Source organism: Acomys minous (assembly GCF_964271855.1).
Source record: "Acomys minous genome assembly, chromosome: 8".
Classification (NCBI taxonomy): Eukaryota; Metazoa; Chordata; class Mammalia; order Rodentia; family Muridae; genus Acomys; species Acomys minous.
The window spans coordinates 92,927,933-92,952,947 of NC_140489.1; the positions used below are offsets into that span (position 1 = coordinate 92,927,933).

The 25,015-nt window shown below is 47.0% G+C and overlaps 1 protein-coding gene across 1 annotated transcript; it reads left to right on the forward strand.

Moving 5' to 3' along the window:
• Positions 1 to 16,716: 16,716 nt before the first annotated feature.
• MYCN (MYCN proto-oncogene, bHLH transcription factor) lies at positions 16,717 to 22,655 on the forward strand. Its single transcript, XM_084791234.1, is given in 6 exon segments — positions 16,717 to 16,934; positions 16,937 to 16,964; positions 18,125 to 18,148; positions 18,151 to 18,199; positions 18,201 to 19,015; positions 21,145 to 22,655. Coding segments are annotated over 6 exon segments (1,662 nt in total). The 5' UTR covers positions 16,717 to 16,793; the 3' UTR covers positions 21,750 to 22,655.
• Positions 22,656 to 25,015: the final 2,360 nt, after the last annotated feature.

The following is a 25,015-nucleotide window of genomic DNA, read 5'->3' on the forward strand; positions in this document are numbered from 1 at the left end:
CTCAGAAAACAAAGACACTCACTAGAAAGCCTAACTATTTCCCAGTTGTTCTATTAGGATGAGGCCTTTGGGAGGTGGAGAGTTGTGATGGTTGATAGTATCAACTCGATAGCTTCTAGAATAATCCAGACCTGTGATGGAGTTTCTAAGTTGAGTTAATTGTGATGGGAAGGCCCACCTTAAATATGAATGGCACCATTTCATGGCCTATATTCCTAAACCAAATAAGAAGAAAAAAGCTGGGTGAACACCCATCATCTTTCTCTGCTTCCTGACCATGTATACAATGTGACCAGTTGCCTCATACTATTGAGGTCACATCTTACCCAACACAGTAGACTGAAGCCTCAAACTGGAAACCAAAATAAATTCTTCCTTAAAATGTTTTCGTCTGGTGTTTGGTCATAGGAATGAGGAAAATAACTAAAACAAGAGCCAGCTTCATTATTTGCATAAAACAAGCCTTAGAACAGTGTCTTTGGAAGGCCTCTTTGTTCAGACGGATGAACATCCATCCAAGACCACTGAGAAATTCATACACAACATGAGAGATCTTATTTTTAAAAGTCAGGTTGCAAATGAGAAGCTGAGACAGGAAGGTTGCTGTGAATTAGAGGCTCGTGTGGACTGCATAGTGAGTTCCAGGCCAGCTTGGCTGACAGAGACACTCTCTCAAAACAAAACAAAATCAGATTGTGTGTACCATTGCATATTTCATTGCGTGTACGAGGTTTACTACAAGCTTGCCCTGGATTTGGGTTCCCATTGTGCTGTTTACTAACACGGTCTTTGGCTACAGTTTCCCTCTGACTGAATATGAATACAAAATAATAAACCCTGCACACTGGAGTGAGAACTCCCATACTTAGCCATGTGGAAATGGAGCGCCGAGGATGCAGATTCAATTCAAATGAGAGGAGATGTTCAGTTAACTTGTTTAGAAAGTTAAACATGAAGAACAGGTGCAAACACGGCTGACAGAATGGACCGGTAGGTAAAGGCACTTGCTGCTTAGCCTGATGCCCTGAGCTTGATCTGTGGGATCCATACAGTGAAGGAAGAGAGCGACAGACTGAAGGAAGTTAGCCTCTGGTTCCTACGTGCATGTTGTGACATGCAGGCACCCACCAACATACATGCATACACAGTACAAAGTAAAGAAATGCAATAACTTTTTTAAAATAGGCATAAACAGACATAATTAAGATATATCTCAAGGCCATATGTTTCAAGTGTCTGTTGATGCTTGTAATTTTCTTAATTTAAAACCCAATACTCAGCTGGGGATATGATGCATTTGGTAGAGTGTTTGTCTAGCAGTATGAAGCCTTGGATTCCATTCCCAGCATTGAATGAATTATATTAGGTGGTTCGTGCCTGTAATCCTGACCGGAGAGATAGAGACAGGAGGACTAAAGCTACCGTCTGTGACACAGACATTTCAAAGCTAGCTCACTTTACATGAGACTCTGTCTCAAAAGACAGAGAGAGAGAGAGAGAGAGAGAGAGAGAGAGAGAGAGAGAGGAGAGAGGGGTGGAACTAAAACTGATAATCATGAAAGCACGAATTCTCTATAAGCTGTGCTGCTAAAGCAGGAGAATTCGAGTTTAGGCTTAGCAAGACATTATTTCTAAAAGCAAATAAACAAGTGAGCAAACACTCCCCTTGTAGAGCCTGTCTTAAAGAAAGTTTTTTTTTCTTCTTTTCTTTTTTGTTTTTTGTTTTGTTTTTGTTTTTTGTTTTTTGTTTGTTTGTTTTTTGTTTTTTGGATTTTGGTTTTGGAGACGGGGACAGGGTTTCTCTGTGTAGCCTTGACTATCCTGGACTCGCTTTGTATACCAGGCTGGCCTCGAATTCACAGTGATCCACCTGCCTCTGCCTCTCAAGTGCTGGGATTAAAGGTGTGCCACCACTGCCGGCTTTTAAAGAACTCAAGCTGTGGAATGTGATTTGAAATTTTCAGTCTGACATCTGAGTTTTGCATCTCTGAAGTATGGCAGCAAGTGGGGATAATAGACAGCAAGTGGGAAAATAATCCAAATAAGACAATTTATAGCCTGGTGTGGAGGCACACACCTTTAATCCTAGCACTCAGGAGGCACAAGCAGGAAGATCTTTGAGTACAAGGCAGCCTGGTCTACAGATCGAGTCCAGGACAGCTAGGGGTACACAGAGAAATCCTGTCTCGAAAAACAGAACAAAACAAAACAGACAATGTAGAGGATTACAACTGAGCAGGGATAGTTTTTGTGTGATTAACACTCTCCAGCTGCAAGTGGCTTTGTTACTTATCTAATAGTGGGCACCAGGCTTAGTAGTTGACACCAATCGTGCATACAATGACGGAAGAGACATCATTGTCCTAGGACTCTGGCATCTCCAGGATCTTCCAGTCTCCTTTACAAAGAGACTTTATTTTAGGCTTCACTTTGCCATTTTCACAGCAGGACCTCCTTGCAGAGGATCCGGCTCTGCTTGTCTTCAGTGGCTCTCCGGAGCTTTGATGCAAGTCTTCATGACCCCCTCATTCTTGCATCATCAAAAGCCTCCAAAAAGTACCTTGTAGAAGACTTTGTCAGGCTCTGCTGCAAGCACAAGGTGAGCCCTGATCTCCTGGACCACGGTTGTAGAGGGTGCTGTGGCTCTGAGGCTAACCCTGGGTCACATTCTCTTAGGCTGTTGTCTTGAAGCAGAGATGGTAGCATTTTGTTTGGGCTCTCTTGTCTTTGAGGTGCCTTTCCTGTTGTGCAGTAAAGACCTTAAGATTTCACGATAATGATAATAAACTCTCCCACAAACACAGCTGCTTTGTTTGCCCCCTCCTTGCCTGCAATCTCACACTCACTCACGCTCCTTGACTCACCAAATTGTACATTTTCATATTTTTCCTCTCTCTCTCTCTCTCTCTCTCTCTCTCTCTCTCTCTCTCTCTCTGCACAATTGATAAAGAGTAGTGAGCAGTAACCATGCCACAGCCATCTTAAATTTTCCTTTATCCAAAAGTTCAGTCCATTATTTTTTAAACAGGTCTCGTTCAAATTCTCAGGACGCAGACAGAGTGAAGCCACAGTCTTTGCTAGAATATAACGTGAGTGCCCTACAGTCCACTCATTCGTCATAGGGTTCTTCCTGCCCCTGAAACCTCACAACTGGAACTTCTACTCTTTGCTTTTCTCTTGCCATTTCCATCTTCGGTCACTATGGTGGCCCATTAAGCTCTATTTACAGCATATTATAGCTTCTCCTGTCTATATCTCCAACTCCACGTTCCTCCTATAGACCAAAGGCCTGTGGACAGCATAGGTTTATCATGGTAACAGGCTCACGTCTCAGCACCAACTTTCTCTATTATTTTTCTCATTTTTGTGAACAGAAAAGACCCAATTTAAGGGAAGTAAGACTGCTTTTGGCTTACAGTTCTATGGCATCCAGTCTGTCCTGCTTGTGCTCCTTTCCGCATCAAATTGCACATTTTCATATCTTTCTACTCTTTTTCGCTGAAGAATTAAGAAAGAATAGAGACTGGCAGGGAAGGTGTGGCAGATAGAGCAGGAGGTGTCCGTTCACACTTCATCCCCAATCGGAAAGCAGAGAGAGATGCGTTCTGCTGCCCAACTCCCCTTCTCCTTTATATTCAGTCCAGGGCCCCAGCCCATCAATGCTGCTGCCCACGAAAGATCATCCTTACTCTGTAGAAACACGCTAGCAAACACACTCAGCAGTATGTCCCCATGGTGGCTCTAAGTCTAATGATGGTTTGAGATCCCAGGTTGTGTGTCAGGCAGGTGCCTGTAGCTCCCCTTGGCGGGTGTAGAACGTTGTCAGCTCTGTCCTCTGGGGTCTCCCTTGCAGGTTCGGTTTAATTCTCATAGTCCCATGCATCCACCTATTGCGGTTACTTGCAGAGATTCCAGCCCTACAGCACATGTTGTAGTTGCTTAGCCTTTCCTTCAAATCTTAGCAGAAGCTGGCACAACCTCATTACACTTGTATTCTGTGCGCCTACAAAACCAGCCACGGTTTTGTCATGTGGATCATATCCAGGTCAGGCCACCAGAGCAAGCTGCATATCAGCCCACTTGAATCATGCAGCATCTGCTGATGTGGCCTCTGGGTGTTTTGTGGGCTGACCACAGAGAGATAAATCTTGAGGCAATGCTGGATTACTGGACTGCTTTGAACACTTCTCTGTCACCCATGGAAAATATAAAAACAAATCAACTCTACCCCTGTGCTAATATAATGTTTTCGCTACTTTTCTATGGGTATGACAAAACACCATCAGCAAGGAAATTTGTAAAAGAAAGCATTTTATTAGGGGCTTACAGTTCCAGAAGGGTAGAGTCCATGACCATCATGGTGGGGAGCATGGCAGCAGGCAAGCAGGTATGGCACTGGAACAGTGGCTGAGAGCCTATAAGTAAATAAGTAATACACAAGCTTGAGGCAGAGAGAGGAGAGAGAGAGAGAGAGAGAGAGAGAGAGAGAGAGAGAGAGAGAGAGAGAGAGAGAGAAGAGAGAAGAGAGAAGAGAGAAGAAGAAAGAGAAAGAGAGAGAGAGAGAGAGAGAGAGAGAGAGAGAGAGAGAGAGAGAGAGGCTGGAATGGATGGTGTGGGCTTTTGAACTCTCAAAGTCCATCCACAGTGAGACAGCCCCTCCAACAAGGCCACACCTCCTAATCCTCAAACAGTTCCACCAGCTGGTGAACCATGCATTTATTCACTGACCTGTGGGGACATTAACAGGTGATTTCTATACACTCTCAAGTTCTGCTTCAGGTAGCACAATGCAAAGCAAGAGACCTCTTTTTATTAGCAACAGCAACCACAGCACACATGAACGCACCATGTCTATTTCAACTCTTTCTGCTTTTGATGTTCTTTGGGCCCAAGTAAAGGCAGCTGGTAATACCTGTGTAGCATTCATGTTTTGTTGTCTTGAAAGATCCTCTGCCTGAAAATGAATTGATCAACTTTAAGTTTGGCCTCTAGCAAAGTCTTGGGACATGCCTGATATGCCTTCCAATTCCTTACCATGCTGGAACAAGGATGGGTTCCATTCCGATCCCTAGTAAAGTCCATATTTCCATCTAGACCCTCATCAGCACAACCGTTACTGTGCACATTCCTATGAGCTGTGCAGTGGTTTGAAGGAGAATGACCCCCATAGGTTCATATATTTAAATATTTGGTCCCCTGTTGGTAACACTGAAATGTTTAGGAGACATGATCTTGGCACAAACAGCAGTCACTGAGGGGGTGGGGGTGGGGGGCATGGTAGTGCACGCCTGTAATCCTACCACTTGGGAGGCAGAGTCAGGCAGATCACTGTGAGTTCGAGGCCAGCCTAGTCTGCAAAGTGAATCCAGGACAGCACAGGCTACATAGAAAACCCCTGTCTCAAAAAAAAAAAAAAAAAAAAAAAAAAAAAAAAAAAAAACCAAAAGAAGAAAGAGGAGGAGGAGAAGAAGAAGAAGAAGAAGGAGAAGCCATCGTCACTGATGGTAAGTTTTGAGCATTTGATAAATGCCTCGGTCTGCTTCCAGTTTGCTGTCTGTGTTTCACACTTGGATTTGAAGATGTGAGTTTCCAGCTTCCCTCCCTTGCCAGCATGCTTCCTGCTTGGTGTCATGTCTCCCTTTCATGATGGTCTCTTAACCCTCTGAAATGATAAGCTCCATAAGTTCTTCCTTCTATATGTTGTCTTGGTGTTTTATCATAGCAGTAAAAAAGTAGTCAATAAAGGCCCAACTATAAATCAACCATTAAGACTCACTTACCTACACTACCCTAGACTTCCTCTAGTCAGGTCCTCCGGGCATTTGCAAGCACTTCTCATAAACCTGTTTCTCCACCCTACAGGCAGCACAATTACTAACAGCTCTACTCTACTTCTCAGAGCAATGTTTGGGGTCAGATTTCTGTCACATAAGAGAATGCTAGAGACAAGCAACTTTACAAAGAAAAAGGCTGATTTGTCTCATGGGGTTGGAGGCAGCAGTAGTGGTTCCACTAACTCTGCTTGTGGGCAGCGGAGGTGCCAGAAAACAATGGTAGCTAGCATGTAGCACTGCCCACCTCATAGGTAGGGAGAAAAGGTCTAGGGGTCCAAAGTCACCTTTTAAGTGACCCAAGGACCTCCTATGAAGCATTATGTTCTAAACTTTTCAGCACTGCCATCTAGGGATCATATCTTTAATACATGGTCATTTAGGAGACATTCAACTGTAATACTCATGTTGAAATTTAGTCCCTATTATGAGCTACTAAGAAGTAAAGCCATAGCCAGACAGTGGTGGTGCATGCCTTTAGTCCTGTCTCTTGGGAGGCAGAGGCAGGTGGATCTCTATGAGTTCATGGCCAGAGTGGTCTACAGAGTGAATTCCAGGACAGCCAGGGTTACACAGAAAAATTCTGTCTCAAAGAGAAAAAGGAGGAAGAGGAGGAGGTGGAAGAGGAGGAGGGGAGGAGGAAGAAGAAGAGACGATAACCATATGGGATTTTTGTTTTTTTGTTTTTTGAGACAGGGTTTCTCTGTGTGGCCTTAGCTGTCCTGAACTCACTTTACAAACCAGATTGGCCTCAAACTCACAGGGATCTGCCTGACTCTACCTCACTTAGTGCTGGGATTAAAGGCATGTGCCACCATATCTGGCTCCATATGGAATTTTTAAGAGGTGATTTAGGCTCTGGACTCAAGAATTGATTGATCCATTGATGGATTCATAGATAAATGAACTAACAGATTATCTCAAGAGAAAGTCTGCTATAAAAATTAATTTCACTGGGTTTCCTGTCCACTCAGTCCTTATCTCTTAGGCTGTGCTGTCCTTCACTTCCTCAGGATTTTACCTGCAGGAAGGTTTTCTTGGAAGAAAACCATGAGTGGAAGTAAGCTCTTTACTACATAATATATTTAGTTTCAGGTATATTGTTATAGAAACCTAAAAATGGGTAAGTACCTTCAGTTCATAAATTCCATCTCCCCTCTGTGGTATGAAATCATTGTGTGTAGGGGGAGGGAGGGTGTCATGTTTCCCATCTCTGGACCTTGGCCTAGACATTAAATGACTCATGCACAATTCTTCAACAAATAAGACTCCAATCTAGGTTTGAAGAACTCTTGTCCTGTTCCCTATGGTCTCCTGCTTTGTGTTGCAGTCTTACACTTTGGATTTCTTGTTCCAGGTCCAAAGTTACTTGAGCTCATGGACAAGCTAAGAAGAAGAAGTGCAGCCCAAGGAGAGGTCATGCCTGGAGGAAGGATTCCTAACAGTTGCTTTAAGGCAGAACCATCATGGAAGGATTGCTGCAGTCCTGGCTGAGTTCTTCTGGGATAGGCTTCTTGGTGACCCTGCTGGAGGACTCGGGCTGGAAGGGAGAGGGCAGCTGACAAACCTTGCTGAGTCTCTAGCACAAACAAATTAGGGGTTTCCACCCATGCCACATACTAATTTCAAAATAAAGAAAAGAGGGCTCCGTGGTAGGAGTCGAGCCAGGCATCTGGCATGTGCAAGACCCCGGGTTCCATTCCTAGCACTAAAAACAGATGCACAGATAGCTTACACAAAAGTGAGCTGTGATGACCCAACATCTGAGGGCTAGGGTCTTCCCACCCACCATTTGCTTCTGCATCTGTGTTGGACGGCACAGAGGCAAGAGGCAGAGGGTTCCGGGGTTCAGAAGTGGAGCTCTTGTTAAGGAAGCTACATATTCATGAACCCAATGACACAGGCAACAGAGGATTAAGGTTTGGGAGAAGAGATAGCAAACATGGAGAAAGTAGACTACATCTCTTCTAGAAGAGCCTCAGGCTGAGCTCTGAGGAAAGAGTTTGGATAAGCAGAGAAGAAAGAGAAAGGGGCCAGAAGCAGCAGTAACTGGAAATGAACTGATAGACCTGTGGATAATATCATCAATCATGACCTAAACTCAGAAAACAACTGAAAGGTCCCCAGGCGAGTTCTAACTACTTCACCCAGTTTCCTCTAAGGACCAGGATCAACCCTGCTGGGAAGGGGCCCTACATCCAAAATAGGGGCAAGGGAAAAATCATCAAGAAGCCTTGGGTGGGGTTGGACATCTAACATGCTGACCCCTGGAGGAGAAGCTGAACAGGTCAAGAGCCCTCAAAGGCTCTGGGAAATAATCCCATAAGGAATAAAGGTGGTGGAATGCTGCTGTTCCCAGAGAGTTCTAGAAAAAAGGTTAGAGAGCCAGATCGGGAATCAGAATTCCTTGTAGCCCTCTACAATCTCCAGCTGAGACTCATACCCACAGCACAAATCCAGGGCAGCCTGATGCCCTTCACATATGCATGGAGTCTGTAAGGCCACTCCTGACACACACACACACACACACACACACACACACACAGAGAGAGAGAGAGAGAGAGAGAGAGAGAGAGAGAGAGACAGACAGACAGACAGACAGACAGACAGACAGACAGAGACAGAGAGATAGAGAGACAGAGAGACAGAGAGACAGAGACAGAGAGAGGGCACTGCCATTCACAGAAATACCAACCCTCCAACAAAATGGTTGTCTATCCACTTAGCTTTTCCACAGTGCACAATAGTTACTCCCCTTGTCTCAGTCCTCTTTCCAAGGGCCTGGAATGTTCTGAAGTTGAGAGAATGCTTCACTACGTGTGGGAGTGGGGGTGCCTGTTGAAGCTGCCATCCAGGAAGCAGACAGACCTTGAGTACACAGCTTGCCGGACTCTTCCATTTTTAAATCAGTAGACTGGTAGCACTGAATGAAGATAAAGCTGGGAGGTTTTTTGTTGATGTTCCGTAATTTTTTATTCTCTTGTAATACCTTTCATCCTTTGAAGAATGGATGATTGGGTCTATGAAATAAACTGATACCTGTTCAATTCAAGGAGAAGGTCTGGCAGTTTACTATGTGCTCCGGAGAATCACGAGATGGAAATACAAACATCCAACCACCCAGTGAAATTCAGAAGTGTACAGTCTCTTCCTAGGAGAGACAGGAAGTAGGCAACTTGGTAGAGAGTAAATGATAGGTGGAGGAGCAGGAGGATGAGTGGCCTGATGAACAGGCCCAACAGAGCCATTGGCTATGTTGGAGTGGAGGTGGTGGTGTTCCTGGTTAAGGTTATATAAGGCAGTCTCCCTCATGATGACATTCCAGGAGAGGGCTCCAGGACGATTGAATTCATTCAGAAGGACCTTGCCTAAGGCTCGTAAAGGGCACTCAAAGAAAGCTTTCCTATGCTTTGGTGATAAGAGATGAGAGGGCGGGGCTGGAGAGATGGCTCAGAGGTTGGGAGCACTGACTGCTCTTTCACAAGTCCTGAGTTCAATTCCCAGCAACCACATGGTGGCTCACAACCATCTATAGGGTGATCTAACGCCTTCTTCTGGCCTGCAGATGTACATGTAGGCAGAGCACTGTATACACAGTAATAAATATATTTTTAAAGAGAGAGAGAGATGAGAGGTCAGGGAAAAACCACTAAGACCTTGTTTCTTAGTGCAAATTGCTCAGGAAAGCAAATATCACATTTTAGGGTACCCTGTCCTCAACCCAAAAATATTCTAAAGAGACACTTATGTCTTTCCCCAAAGAAGTTGGAATTTTCCCAGGAGCGTCATGCGAGGGGAAGGGAAAGCCTTGGGCCCTGGTTACAGCCAGAGAGGAGGCTTGTCTTCAAGGAAGTGATTTCACAGCTCTTACAAATTGTTAGACCACCTTGCAAGAGAAACTGGAGCTGAGACAGTGATGCATCGGTGATGAGTGGAAGACATCATCGGGGTTGACAATACAGCCCCTCCTCCAGCCACTCATCCCTTGTCTACTCTGTCTCATTGTTGGCTTTGACAGTTTCCTCCAGGCTCCAATGACAAATACAGGCACCTAATCTGGGATACTTCTAACATTAAATACTTTATTCAGCAGGTGGTCAGAAAGAAAAACAACAAATCTGGTCAAGAAAATATAGATGTAAGGGTGAATTTAGGTTGTGCGAAGAGCCTTTACTTCCCACAAATGATTAACTACCAATAATTAAATTTACAGGGGCTGCAGAGAGATGGCTCAAGGGTTAAGAGTGCATTCTGTTCTGAAGAGGACCTAGGTTCTGTTCCCTAGACTCTCACCAGGTGACCCTTTTCTGGCCTGCATGAGCCCTTGTACACATGTAGCATAAACCTACAAACATGTGTACATCACTAAATATTGTAAAAATAATTTTTAAAATTAAATTCACTGCTAATCCCACCACTGTGAAAAGATTACATCAAAAGAAAAGCACCCCCAATACACACTAATGGTATGATTTTATCCTGTTAACAAAACAGAAGGAGCAGCTCAGGGGAGAGTGGGTTTATTTTAGCTTATAAATCCATGTTACAGTCCAATACAGTGGGACAGTCAAAGGCGGCAAGAAGTGCACCACAGTCAAGAGCGAAGGAATTCATGCAACGCCCTTGCCGTTCAGTTCACCGTCTCCACTCTTACACCGCTCACGTCCCAATCCCAGAGAACGGTGCCACCCACAGTGGGCTAGGTCTTCCCACATCAATTAAGGCAGTCGCTCACAGACACCCCCACAGGCCAACCTGGCCTAGACAATCTCTCATGGAGATTCCCAGACCAGTCCAGGCTGTGTCAAGTTGGTAATTAATCTAACTGTCACAGGTATTATGGACAGATGTGAAGACACATGTGTTTCAAATGCATACTGACACATGCTTTGCTCCTTTTCTTTTTTAGCATTACTTATATTTATTTATTTTGGCTGTGTTGGAGGGGTCTGGGTGTACCATGGTATGCACGTGGAGCTCAGAGAACAACTTGCAGGAATTGTTTCTCTCTTTCCACCACGAGGATCCTGGTGGAAACACGGGTTGTCTGGCTTGCCAGCAAGTGGCTTTACCCACTGAACCATTTCACCAGGCTTGTTTATTTTCTCCTGTGCTCACAGACAGTTTCAAAGTTGTTGCCTCCAGTATATATAGTCTTTTTAGTGACTGTATATTAAACTACTTGGTAAATTATACATGCTTTTTTAAAAATAACAATAAAATTATTGTTGTTATTATTACTATTTTTATTATTATTGTTGTTGTTGTTATTATTATTATTATTATTATTATTATTATTATTATTATTATTATTATTATATCCCCTGTGTTTTAGCAATCAATCACAATTCCTCTGGAAGAGGAGCCAAGTGGTCTTAACTGCTGAGCCATCTCTCCAGTCCCTATGCATGCCTTTTGATTTAGGTGGTGTGTATCCCAACAAATCCATTACGAGTTGTTTATTTTGCTTTTTTAAGTGTATTTAAAGCCCTTAACCTTGGCTGGGAGCAACTTAGTAATGGAACATGTATTCATATATTTATTTAGCATGAAAAAGACTCTTGGGTTCAATTCCCGCCACCCAAAATGTGTGTGTGTGTGTGTGTGTGTGTGTGTGTGTGTGTGTGTGTGTGTATGTATGTGTGTGTGTGTGTGATATGTAGATGCATAAACACTTAAAAACAAGTAAGTAGGGACGAAAGGGAGGATACAAGTGAGGGGATAACAATTGAGATGTAATCTTAATAAATTAATAAAAAAGCATGGAGTACCACCACCATCACCAAAAAAATGTGTAACTCAAAATCTAACAAACACTATAGGGTGGTGGCAGCACAGGACTCTGTAGAGTTATCTGCTGTTTATCCTTGAGACTGTAAGGCTTACTAGAGAGTGTAGCTTGCGTTCTCTGCCCAGAAATGTTAAAAGAGTACTGTACCTTATATTGCTGGCCCTGAGAAAACATTAATGGAGGGGATGAGGGTGTCACTCGTGCTACAGCATGCTGTGGAAGTAAAAGGACAATTTGTAGGAGTTGGTTTTCTCCTTCCACCATGTAGGTCCCTCCCAGGAAATCCAACTCAGGTTGCTACACTTGGTAACAATTTACTGGACCAGGTGGGGGAGGGGGAGGGGCGGGGAATGGCGGGTGTTTGTCTTTGTTTTGAGACAGGATTTTGCTACACCACCCAGGCTAGCCTTCAACCTAGGCTGGCCCAATTAGTTAGCTCAGGCTGACATCAAATTTGCAATTCTCTCGACTCAGTCGGAACTCTGCCTTGTCTGTCTGTCTGTCTGTCTGTCTGTCTCTCTCTCTCTCTCTCTCTCTCTCTTCCCCCCTCCCTCTCTCCAAGGTATGCCTCAGTCTGTGGGCCATACTAGCCTACCTATCTACCTCTGCCTCCCTAATGCTGAGTATTGGCGTTAAAGGAGTATGCCACTAACCCAGCCTCTGTTGTTGTTTGGGGTTTGGGTTTGTCTATTTGTTTGAGACAGGATCTAGCTATAGACACGACATCAGCCTCAAACTTGTAAACCCTTCCAATTCTCCCTCTCAAGTGATGACGTTACAGATACGCTCCACCATCCTCGGGCTCTTTAAAATCTATTTCATATTACATATTCATTTATTTTGTTAGGGAGTGGGCAAGATCATAGGGCAACTTTAAGTAGTTGGTTCCCTTCTCCCACCATGTGTGACCCAGGGCTCAAACTCAAGCTGCCAGGCTTGGCCCCAGGTCCCCTTACCCACGGAGCCACTGCAATCGCCCCATCTTTCCTGGCTCTTATTGAGTGGATTCTAGAGTAGAATTCCCTCTGCTCTTGCAACAGATGCACCACTGGTATGTGAAAGTGCTCCCATCTCCCACTCTCCAGCCTCGCCACCGTTTTAAGCCAATCTGCTAGCCCCAAATTGTTCGTCTCTGTGAGATTTAATTTGCATTGTCCTGCCTCTGGTGAAGCTGCACATCTTTTCGCGTTTGTGCTCAGCTTGCATTTTTTTATTTGGCAAATTACCTATTCATATCCTGGAACCAGATTTCTCTCCGGCTGTTCCCCCACCCCCGTTCGCGCACAAGGAATACAATCTTTGCTTCTGAGGGCACTCAGGAAGTGCCATCCCAAAATATGGCATTTTTGAGTGCTGATGAATTCAAGGGCAATCGAGCAGTAAATTGCAAGTGTGGGCATAGCTTGCCCTCTGGTACCCCTTATCTACATAAAGACATTCCCCAAAGGGAACTGAGTTGTTCTGAATCTACTTTCCAGGTTGCTTATCTCCCAGTCAAGATTAACTGTGTGACACCTAGCCAAGGTAGACTCTCCCTGACCTGCCCTGTGGGCCACGTCCAGACAGCATTAATAATACCCAAGACTTTATCGGTCTGAGAAGACAGCTTTACTAGCCCTTGTTTCCTTCCCTCAGCTCCCCGGAACCCGAGGTAAGTCGGGGATGCACATGAGCGTCAGTCATTTGACATTCCTTCAAGCTTCATATTTTGTAACATTCATATATAATTAAGTGTACTTTCTACTATTAATTTGTCTTCTTTGATAGTTTTTACTTTTTGCCATCAAATCTTAAATCTGGTCCATATTCATACTTTACTTTTTTGGGGGGGGTGCAGTTTTGTTTTCTCCTCTTCCTTCTCTGCTTCCTCTGTCTTTTTTCCCATAACGATACTCTCTCGTATTCCTCCCTTTCCTTCTAACTTTAAAAAAATGAACAGTCATTTAATCTCCAGGATTAGTTGGGGGTTTGGGGTTTTTGGTGGTTTTTGTTTGTTTGAGTGCAAAATTTACATGGAGCTTTGTTTTGTTGTGCCTGCATCTTGTGGTATAACTCAGGCTGATTTCAAACTCCCAGTCTTTCTGCCTCAGCCCCAGGGTGCTGGAGTACAGCATCATAAGGGACTGTCCACAGTGCCTTTTGGGCAGGGGAAGTTAGGATACAGTAAGGTGGTCCTAGGAGTAACCTTGAGGCTGGATGAAGTTGTCCTTCTACTAACAAGTCGTAGATTAAGTCCTTCTAGATTTGAGTTACCTGTGTGCTGTTTCTGTTCATTTCATTTCGTTAAAAAAAGCTAAAGAAGAAAGAAAGAAACAGATTAAAGCAGCCTCCCTCTATCTTGATCCACCCTCTGCACACACACCCCCCACAGGGTTTCTCTGTGTAGCCTTGGCTGTCCAAGACTTTGTAGACCAGGCTGGCCTCTGCCTCCTGAGTGCGCCACCACGCCTGGCTACTCTGTAATTCTTAAAGGAGCCATCCTTGTTAGGTGTGTTTCCCTTCTTCCTGGTGCAGGTGAGATCCATCATTCTGACCCATGTTGGGTCTCAAGATGTGAACCAAGTTTTGGCTTTGAAGCCCACCAAAGATTCTTTTCATTTGTGTGTGTCCCTCGGAATCTTGGAGTGCGTCAGTGTTTGATTGTAAGAGGAGTGGTTGGGCTTTCGGCAAATCCACCAAGAATGGGTATTAGATAGTTTTTCTCCACGCACAGTCTTTTATCTTTCTCCCTGCCAATGAAGGTACCAATAAATACTTGCTGACTTTTATCTGCTAGGCTTCAGATTCAGACTTGCTGGTAATTTCAGTAATTGCTGGTTTGCATTAAGAGTAGGAGATTAGAGATTAAGGTCCAGGGAAGATAAACGGTTTGCTCAGAGGCATGTAGAGTAAGTAACCAGGTCACTGTCTCCCTGTCCCCTCTTTTCTGAAACATCTTATCAGAGTGCAGAGCACAGGGGTGGTGAGAGAAGTCTATCCATACTAACTGGGCCATCTTGGCCTACTTTCATAGGTGTCAGCTACTCGAGAGAGTTCCAGGAGGCAGGTCTAAGTGTCCTCCTTTATGAGTCAGCTGCTGAGGTTCCAAAGAAGATTCTGGAAGCCAATTGTGGTAGCAGCAGACCTATGGTCCTAGAATTAGGGAGATGGCAAAGAACATCAGGAGCTCAAAGTCATTCTTGCTGTACATAGAGTTCTAACGCGATCTTGGGCTATTATTTGTCTCAAAAAACGAACACAAAGACCCCTCCTCGCTTTAAAAAAAATAAAATAAAAGAGCAACAAAAAAGGAGAAGGTTCTTGAGTCACACCTATCCCTCCCTCCTGCTGTGTCACTAGTAAACAAAACTAACCTGCCAGATCTGGCTGCCTGAAAAGTTCCCTGTGAATGATACCCACCTCGGCCAACCTCCTGGAGCACTTACCCTTACAACTCCTGCTGTGCATGTATAATTACAAACCGAGGCAAAGGTTTCAGAGGGCCAGCACCTTGGGAGGGCTTGGTTTGGAAGAGGCCAGGGGTGTGGAAATGAGGGTGTTAGAGGCTTTTGCAAAGGTAATGGGTTTTACATATGTGAGCCCAATAATAAAGGATCTTGGAAGGGTGGCTCCCCTTCATTCATGGGCTATTTCCTAGAATCTGCCTTGGTCCCCAGAATTATGTAGGCATTCGGGGACAGATGGGAAAAACCTTCACACATGCTAATACACAGCATTTTGACCTTGATTCCCTAGGCATTCTTTTCCCCCTCGGTGGAGGCGAATGAGCGGCGGCATCTCCAATTTAGAAGGAAATAGAGAAGCTTCCCTCACAAACAAGCTTAAAGGAATTTTTTTTTGAGGGTAAATACCACCCCACTGAGAAAGCGGTGATGCAAGTGGACCTAGATCACTCCTCGAAAGTTTGGGGGGGTGGCAGGAGGAGCTATTTTAACCCCATCATTTCGGAAACAGACCTTTAAGAGTCTGTTTTCCTGATCGGAAGTGAGAGGCTGTGGGATGGGAGGGAGGGAACTGTGCCCACGGTGCTAAAGAATACCTGCACCCTGCTCTAGTCTTAGCAAGATGTCTCGCGCTGTGTTAACGCCACCTCGTAAGAGGCAAATGGGGCACAAAGACAATATGTAGATGGTGGGTTTCCTTGACGCCACTGTCAGTATGAACTCAAGATTTACAGAGCGGCGGTTTAGGGGACGTGGACCCTAGTTCCTTCTATTTGCACCGAATGTAGCTGTCTGGAAAGGCGTGTTGGGAACGGTAGGGACGACGTTAAGGGAAACGCTCTCCCACGCGTTTCACAATCCTTCCCACGGTAGCGAGGATTCACCGTCTCGAGGGAGAGGGGGTGGCCCCACTCGGGCTCTGAGGCCGGGCAGTGCGGCTCCGCTTTCTGCTCGGTCTCCGCGAGGTGTCGCCTTCGGCCGAAGAAAGCGGAGAGGCGCCACCCTCGTAGCCCGCACTTATTTATTTTCAAACAAGGGGGGCGCCCCTTCCTTTCAATTTGAAACTAGAAACCTCCTGCGGTCTCCTTCCTACGTGGGCGCGTCCTCGGCCTCCCATTTTGCACTCCCATCGCCTTCTTTCGAGATCACACACGAACAGCCCCCTCTGCCAGGCCTTGTTCCACTTTGGCCAGGAGCTCAGCACACACTGGAGTTTAAAAAAAAAAAGTCAGCCCGTCAGGGATAGTATTAGGAATCTCTCTTCCCTCTCCCGGCACACACCCAGGGGCCCTCTAGGGTTTTTTTTGTTTTTGTTTTTGTTTTTTGTTTTTAAGCCAAGTAATGCTCAGGCTCATGGGGCGTGTGCTACGCAGCACCGCTCGGCGCGCAGCTGGTTCGCAGAGTGCAACGGGTGCAAGCCCGGGGGTCCAAAAGGGCGGGAGGAGCACGCCCGGGGTTTCTCAGCTTTGCAGCCTGCAGTCTGGAAACGGAAAAAAACGATAGCAAATGGCTTTTGGCGCGAAAGGCCTTGGCGCCTCCCCTGATTTTTATGGAAATCAAGAGGGCGGGGTTAAGCCGCTTGCCTGTGCCTTTCTCCCTCCCCTTCGTCTGCGCCACAGCCCCCTTCTCTCCCCGCCCCCCGGGTGTGTCAGATTTTTTCAGTTAATAATATCCCCCGAGCTTCAAAGCGCAGCCAGTGACAGTCATCTGTCTGGACGCGCCGGGTGAATGCGGGGGGCTCCTGGGAACTGGGTTGGAGCTGAACGAGCGCTAGCCAGGCGTAAGTGCGCACACACTGCAGCCGCCCGAGGACAACCCCCTCCCGCCGCCGCCGCCCCCTCAGCCCACCCGGAGACCCGTGCGCGGAGTAGCCTCCGGATCCCCGGCAGTCTGCAGGAGGTAAGGAGCGGTACTTGCTAAGCCCCTAGCGCCAGGGGAACGGCGGAGCGCTGCGGCTAGGCAAGCCCCTGGACGCGGCTCTGCACCCTGCGCCCAAATATGCCGAGGGTTGTTGGGGGGCGACAGGGGGGTGGCGACACACCATGTCTGCTTCCGAAACAAAACCATCTGGGGGGTTTTCCCTGAAAAGCCAATTCAGCACCCGAAGGGTGGAAGAGACCCGCCCTAATCCTTTTTACACAGCCCTGGCCCAAGCAGAGAAATAGCTTTAACGAGAAGAAATTCGCCCGGCTCCACAAGATTTGTCTGAATGTGAGCTGACTGGGAGTCGGTGTGTCCACACCCCAAGCTGGGATTCACCAAAAGGTGCCGCGGGGAAGGAAGGAAGGGGTTAGGCGAAACTAGGTGCCCGAGTGATAATGTAGGTCACGACTGCTCCAGCTTAGGAAATGCGATTCTCTCCGACGACCCTTATCGCGCCGTCGCCCCTGCACCATTCCTAGGAATGGGGGTTCAGCCGCTTTTCTGTGGGAGAGGTTGGGGACTCCGAAGGAGGGAATTGGAAAAGGATCAAAATAAGCTATAGGCAGACGATGAGTAGTAATAAGTGTATCTGCCAAATTTGAGGCTCTGGGTGGAGGAAGGTTGTATATATAAATGCCTGTTGTTGGTCTGTCTGGAGAAAGGCCCTTAATAATTAATAAAGTTTCCTGAACCCCGTTAGCGTTTGCGCTCCCGTGATCGCATTTCTGCAAAGGGGAAACGAAAGGTACTCCAATCCCATACCCGGTAGCTGGACTGGAGAGCAAGGACTTCCTTTGAGCAGCTGGTCCTACACTGGTGCAAGTGGGGCTGTCGCGCTAGTAAGAGCTGGGATCTGCATCTTGAACAGCCCCCCTCCCCCAGGCAGAGCCTTGTGTGAATGAAACGGCAGTTTCCAAAGTTGCAGAGCCACACCACCCGCTGCATCTGCAAGCCGCCTCCCACCATAGTCTTAAGACAGCTTGTACACAAAAGGAGGGAGTGGAAGAGAGGCTCAACTTCCTCTACCTTCCAGAGCTGTGGGGAGCTTGCAGGAGAGATTGGGGGGCGCCCACTGCCTGTCCCCACTAATCCACCCCTCTGGCTCATTCTCTCTTGGTTTTGTCTGTTGGTTGTAGTGTTGGAGGTTGGCACGACTCTGTGCCCCCCACGGGAAGGAAGCACTCCCCCATATTAAACAGAGCGGAGAAGAAAAGTGGTTAGTCGCCGTCCGGGAGGCGAACCGATGCCCAGCTGCACCGCGACCACCATGCCAGGGATGATCTGCAAAAACCCAGACCTCGAGTTTGACTCGCTGCAGCCCTGCTTCTACCCGGACGAAGATGACTTCTACTTCGGGGGTCCCGACTCGACCCCACCGGGGGAGGACATCTGGAAGAAGTTTGAGCTGCTACCCACGCCCCCGTTGTCGCCAAGCCGCGCCTTCCCTGAGCACAGCCCGGAGCCCTCGAATTGGGCCACGGAAATGCTGCTGCCGGAGGCCGACCTGTGGGGCAACCCGGCCGAGGAGGATGCGTTCGGTCTGGGGGGACTGGGTGGTCTCACTCCTAACCCCGTCATCCTTCAGGACTGTATGTGGAGCGGCTTCTCTGCCCGCGAGAAGCTGGAGCGGGCGGTGAACGAGAAGCTGCAACACGGCCACGGGCCCCCGGGCGCCGGCTCAGCGTGCCCGGCTGCGGGAGTGAGTGCCAGCAGCCCAGGGGGCCGTGCCCTTGGCGGGTCCGCGAGTGTTAGCCGTACCGGGGCCACCCTGCCTACCGACCTCTCCCACCCGGCTGCAGAGTGCGTGGACCCCGCCGTGGTCTTCCCCTTCCCTGTGAACAAGCGTGAGTCGGCGTCATCGCCCGCTGCCCCCACCAGTGCCCCGGCGGCCAGCGCTGTGATCTCTAGTGTGTCTACCCCAGCTGCTGCCTCGGTGGCCGCTCCTGCTCGTGGTGGCGGCCGTCCTGCTAACAGTGGCGAGCACAAGGCCCTTAGCACCTCCGGAGAGGACACCTTGAGCGACTCAGGTAAAGCCTGGAGCAGGGTCCTTGCTGCCTCCTTGGAGACGGGGGTGTGGGAGGGTGCTGCGGTCCCTTTGTTATCTGACTTCGTGCCGGTGGTCCAGTTCTGCTCACCTCTCTCCCCGAATAGGAGAGGCTGAAAACTTGACTCAGGCTACACCTTCCCTTGAAAATTTCTCTGTCCTCTTCTTCGGGAATCCTTGCGCTAGGCTTGCCCTCACCGTGGGAAAAGTTGGTGGCCAGCTCAATCAGGGTGAGGTGTTGGAAAGCTACCTAGGTGGAAACCTGTTAGTGCCTTGGAAAGGTCTTTCTGGGCCAGGTCAAAGATTCCATGAAAGACAAGGGCTGTGCACAACCCCACTTACAGAAGTTAGGAGAATGCCTGGTTCCCATTCCTCGTCCCTTCCCCCAGCGCGCCCCCCCCCCCCCAAGACTCTGGTCTCTCCGTGGGTGGTGGGCTGTTTGCGATTGGTGCGTGGCCAGCAGGCGGCGTTGTGCCTGACTCGCGTCAGGCACAGGATCAGAAAGACGAGGGGGAGGGGGCACCCCTCCCTCCAGTTCAGCAGCTGGCAGCAAGTGCATTAGCAGTTGTGAACGTTTTCAAGGAACCTCTTTACGGTTTTGAGTGCGTGCTGGTCCAGTCGTGTTTCCTAGCTGGAATTTCTGACCTAATTGAGCTGAGTTGTGTTTTTTAACCTGGTGCCCTTGAAGGCTGAGGGCGGGTCCCTTCCGCTGCCCCTCCTTAGGAATGCACACACCCTGGAAGCATTCGTTGGTTCTATTGTATGCATTTATTTGGGTCTTCCTCGGAAGAGAAGAGTTGAGAGAGGGAGGGGGCCTTTTTCCTTGGCTGTGGAAGTACCTACCACACTTTACCTAAATCCTGTGTGTGCCCTTCTTAGAGCTCTGTAGCTAGCCCTCCAATCAGACCTTGAAAGCCAGTGTTTTTCACAATGTCAAAGAGTTTTTTAAAAAATCTAAATTTCCTCCTGGGCTGAGGAGGAATAGTTCTGAAGCTCCTGGGAGGAAACTTGGTGATAAGCCTGCACTTTGAAAGGGCTCTGTCCCTTTAATGTCTGTGCCTTGACAGCTTTTGGTTAGGAAGCAGTTCCTTCCAACAGCTGTCTTCTTGGCTGAAAACCAAAACACTGGCTTAAAGGGACCCACAGACAGGAGCAGCCCAGCATTTCAGCTTTGGAAGAAACCTCACACAATTGTTCAGCTTTCCGGTCCTTGCTAGATCAAGCAGAAGATGTGTTTTGATTTTCATGCTTGCAATTTTTTTTTTAAACCATAATTTTCTCTCCTAGCCTGGCAGTAAATGAGGAAGTGGGCATAAGCATAGCAGGCTACATGGGTTTTGTTGTTGCTGTGGCTGCTGCTCCCGTGGGGATGTGTAGTAGCTACTGTGGATTAGAGCTTTATAATTGAGATTTGATCTCTACCTAGATGAAACACTGCTTACTTATTCTGTACAACTCCTGTTCGCACAAGAAAAGGTGGTTCTCTGTAGTGAATGAAATTGTTCCTAGAGTTTTAAGGATGGGAGAGTCAAACCCAGCCATGTGTTTTCACCAAATGAGGAGCCTTCAGCCTGAAGGGGGGCTGTGGAAGTGTGTATAAATAAATCCATGGGGCAGACTGGCTGGTGATTATGCTAAAAGCTCCTATTACCGAGCATCTGTCGCCAAGTCTACATATTGTCTGCCAAACTCAAAATGTTCTGTGGCATTACCCCCCATTGAATAGCGGAGGAAGCTGAGGTTGAGGGAAGAAGCTAAGGAACCTTCAGAACCCTAAGGACAACAATGGTTCGTTCTGACGCAAGCTTGGCTTCCTCAAGTTTCCGCCACACGCTCAAAAGTGTTGGGTCTTAACTTTTGACACCAGGGATTCCACACTGGATCCATCCACACTAGGGAAGAGGTCTGGCCTGGCTTCATCCCCACTTGCTAAAGCCTTTCGTAGAAACTGAAAATAATTTTGGAGAAGGAAAAACAAAAAAACAAAAACAAATCTTGCCTGCATTGTGATCAAGTCTATTCAGCAAACTTAGCTGGGTCCTGTCCCCAGATTTAAGGAACCTGTCTATGTTAATTGCATAATGTTTGACCCGAATTTTTTTTTTCTCAAAGATGATGAAGATGAGGAGGAGGAAGATGAGGAGGAGGAAATTGATGTGGTCACCGTGGAGAAGAGGCGCTCCTCCAACAACAACAAGGCTGTCACCACTTTCACCATCACCGTGCGTCCCAAGACCTCAGCTCTGGGCCTGGGTCGGGCACAGCCTGGGGAGCTGATCCTCAAGCGATGTGTCCCCATCCATCAGCAGCACAACTATGCTGCACCCTCACCCTATGTGGAGAGCGAGGACGCGCCACCACAGAAGAAGATCAAGAGTGAAGCTTCTCCACGCCCCCTCAAAAGTGTTGTCCCAGCAAAAACTAAGAACTTGAGCCCCCGCAACTCAGACTCGGAGGACAGCGAGCGCCGCCGCAACCACAACATCCTGGAGCGCCAGCGCCGAAACGACCTGCGCTCCAGCTTCCTGACGCTCAGGGACCATGTGCCTGAGCTGGTGAAGAACGAGAAGGCCGCCAAGGTGGTCATCTTGAAAAAGGCCACCGAGTATGTCCATGCCCTGCAGGCCAACGAGCACCAGCTTCTGCTGGAAAAGGAGAAACTGCAGGCGAGGCAGCAGCAGTTGCTAAAGAAGATTGAACACGCTCGGACTTGCTAAATGTTTCTCACAAGGACAGTCACTGCCACTTTGCACATTTGATTTTTTTTTTTTTTAAACAAACATTGTGTTGACATTAAGAATGTTGGTTTACTTTCAAATCGGTCCCCTGTCAAGTTTGGATCTGGATAGGGGGCAGGACACGGGGTTCTGCCATGACCTTGGGGAAAAAGAAAACAGTTTTGGGATGCTGGGTGGCTTGTTTTCCTCCTCCATATCACCTGGTGACAGCCATGGAAGTTCGGGACAGTTGGGAGCTTCAGGAGGCTGTGAAGTCACCTTGTTCCGGTCCAAGTTTCCAAACAGAGTCATTCCTTTTTACAATGGTGCTTAAGTTCCGGCAGATGCCACAGAAGGGGCTTTGCCATTTGATGCCCCTGGGAACACTTGTGTAAATACCATTGATACACCCGCCTTTTGTATACGTCCTGGGTAAAAGAGAGGTGGCTCTTGCGGCCAGTATTAGACTGGAAGTTCACACCTAAGTACTGTAAGAATACCTCAATGTTTGAGGAGCATGTTTTGTATACAAATATATTGTTAATCTGTTATGTACTGTACTAATTCCTACACGGCCTGTATACTTTAGTATGATGCTGATACATAACTAAATTTGATACTTATATTTTCGTATGAAAATGAGTTGTGGAAGTTTTGAGTAGATATTACTTTATCACTTTTTGAACTAAGAAACTTTTGTAAAGAAATTTTACTATATATATATATTCCTTTTTTTCCTAGCCTGTTTCTTCCTTGTTACTGTATTTGTTCATGTTTGGTGCATAGAACTGGGTAAAATGACAAAGTTCTGTGTTTAATTTCTTCAAAATGTATATATTTAGTGCTGCACCTTAGAGCACTTTGAAATACCTCATGTTTATGAAAATAAATAGCAATTAAATGACACGCGCCAATGTTTCCCTTCCTAGCTGGGCTTCAGACCCCCTGTCCACTAACATTGTGAAATCTTGGTTGGTACTGGTCTCACGTGATAGAAGAGTGAATGAGTTTGTGGGTTCCACAGGTTAGACTTTTAAATATGTTTTCAGTAGGTGTTAAAGCACTTTAAAGTTTTATTTTGCAGCCGGGCAGTGGTGGTGTACACCTGCAATCCCAGCATTCAGGAGGCAGAGACAGACAGATCTCTCTAAGTTCAAGGCCAGCCTGGTCTACAAAGCGAGTCCAGGACAGCCAAGGCTATACAGAGTAATGAGTAACTCTTGTCTTGAGAAAAAGTTTTGTGTGTGAGTGTGCAATGTCACATCCCCTGGAACTGGAGTTTAAGGGTAGGAACCAAAGTCAGGTCCTTTGCAAAAGTGGCAAGTGATTTTAACCCCTGAGCCATCTCTGCCGGCCCTTATTTTTTAAGGCTTCTTCCGGCCCTCTTGCCTTCCTCTTTCAAATGCTGAGATTATAGGTGTGCACCAGCCATGTCCAGTTGTCAGAGCACTCACACACACTGACTCAAAAGCATTTCAGGCAAAATTGTGATGCCAGCCCAAAGTCCCAAACAGTAGAATTGGCAAGTTATTCAACTTAACGTGCATTTTACATAAATAGTTGTCCCGTTGGTAGGCAGCTTTACATTTATTAAAGAATAGCTTTGTCGCCAAGTGTTGTATGTAGCACACGCCTTTAATCTCAGCACTCAGGAGGCAGGAGCTGGCAGACTGCTGTGAGTTTGAGGCCAGCCTGGTCTACAAAATTAGTCCAGGACAGCCAAGGCTACACAGAGAAACCCTGTCTCAAAAAGCAAAAAATAGTTTTGTCCAAAAGAACTTATCTCTAAAGATTTCCCCGGCGCAGCTGAATGTGGTAGCATGCCTGATGCCTGCAGGGGCAAGAAAAGTGTCATCCAGTACTCTGAGCCCAAGGCTGCAGAGTGACACCTTGTCCCTCCAAGCACAAGAGCTAAGCACTGTAGTGAAATAATGGGAGTGACCTCGGAGTCACCAGCCTAATGGCTGCAGACCCCCAAAGGCCTGAAGATGAAGGATGGGAAGGAAATTTGTCTATGGCCCCACCAGTGTCACTTGGGGGGCATTTCAAGGACTAATGAGCTAGAACTTAAAAAGGGATGGAGGAGGTTCCACTCTGCTCCCTGTCAGGGAGAAGATTCTAAAGTCTCTGGAGGTGGTGTGAAGCTGACCACCTCTCACTTTGAAAAAAGACTTTTATTTCCCTTTGGGGCAGCAGCCTACACGGGATTTTTCTAAGGTTTCACTCACTGTAGGTTTTTAGCTTCAAGTCAGATTTAAAAAATAAATAGAAGTTGCTTTACAGAGAAATGGAGCCTCAAGGGCCAGATAGCTTTATTCATGTGGCTACACTGTCATGGAGAGATGTGGTTCCCAGATGCCCTGGCCAGACAGGTGGGAGGTTAGCCATGGATTCAGGGTGACAGCTACACATGCTGTTTGAACAGTTGTTGTAGGGTTGATGGTACTGCCTAGCCTCTTTCTGATGGTCTAACCAGGTTGAAAATTGAACAAAATACCTTTTACAATCCTATCCAGTTGCCAGTCCCAGACTAGGAAATAACAACCGTCCTATTCAAAAGACCTGTCCTGCATCTTAGAAGCCCTAAGTCACAAACTCTGGGACCTCATCACTACATCCACCATCCAGGAACCCAACGAAAGTGAAATGACCTCAGATTAGTTGACCACCTAAGAGCCCTGAAGTCCAGCTCAGTCAACTGAATTGCTCTATGTCCCCCCAAGGTGGGTCTAAGCGTGACAGTGCGGCTGGAACTCCAGCATGTAAAAAAGAAACAACAGAGGCTTCTAAACTGAAATCCCTACCATGTTCTCATTGTGCCGACTGAAGGGAAGCTCAGCCATAAAACGCATGCTCGCTCGCATCTCCAGGGCCATTCCTGCCTCTAAAGCTTTATGATCTTTCCTTTACATCACATAACAACAACAGCAAACCCTTCTGCATTCGGTGCATTATCAATAGGCTCCAGGGCTGGGAAGATGGCTCAGTGCTCTTCCAGAGAATGAGTTCAATTCCCAGCATCCATGGGGGGTGAGGGTGGGGGCCACAGGGAGCTGCCTATAACTACAGCTCAGGGGATTGAAGTCATCTCTGGACTTCATTTGCTCACACTTAACATCGACACACATATACAAACACGATTAAAAAGAAATAAATTTAAAACTATCAATGCTTAGGTTAAAATACGATTGTGCTCCCTCCCCTACCTAAAGGAAAGTGTTCCCTGACTTAGCTCTGCAGTTACCCGCACAGTAATTGCAGTAAGA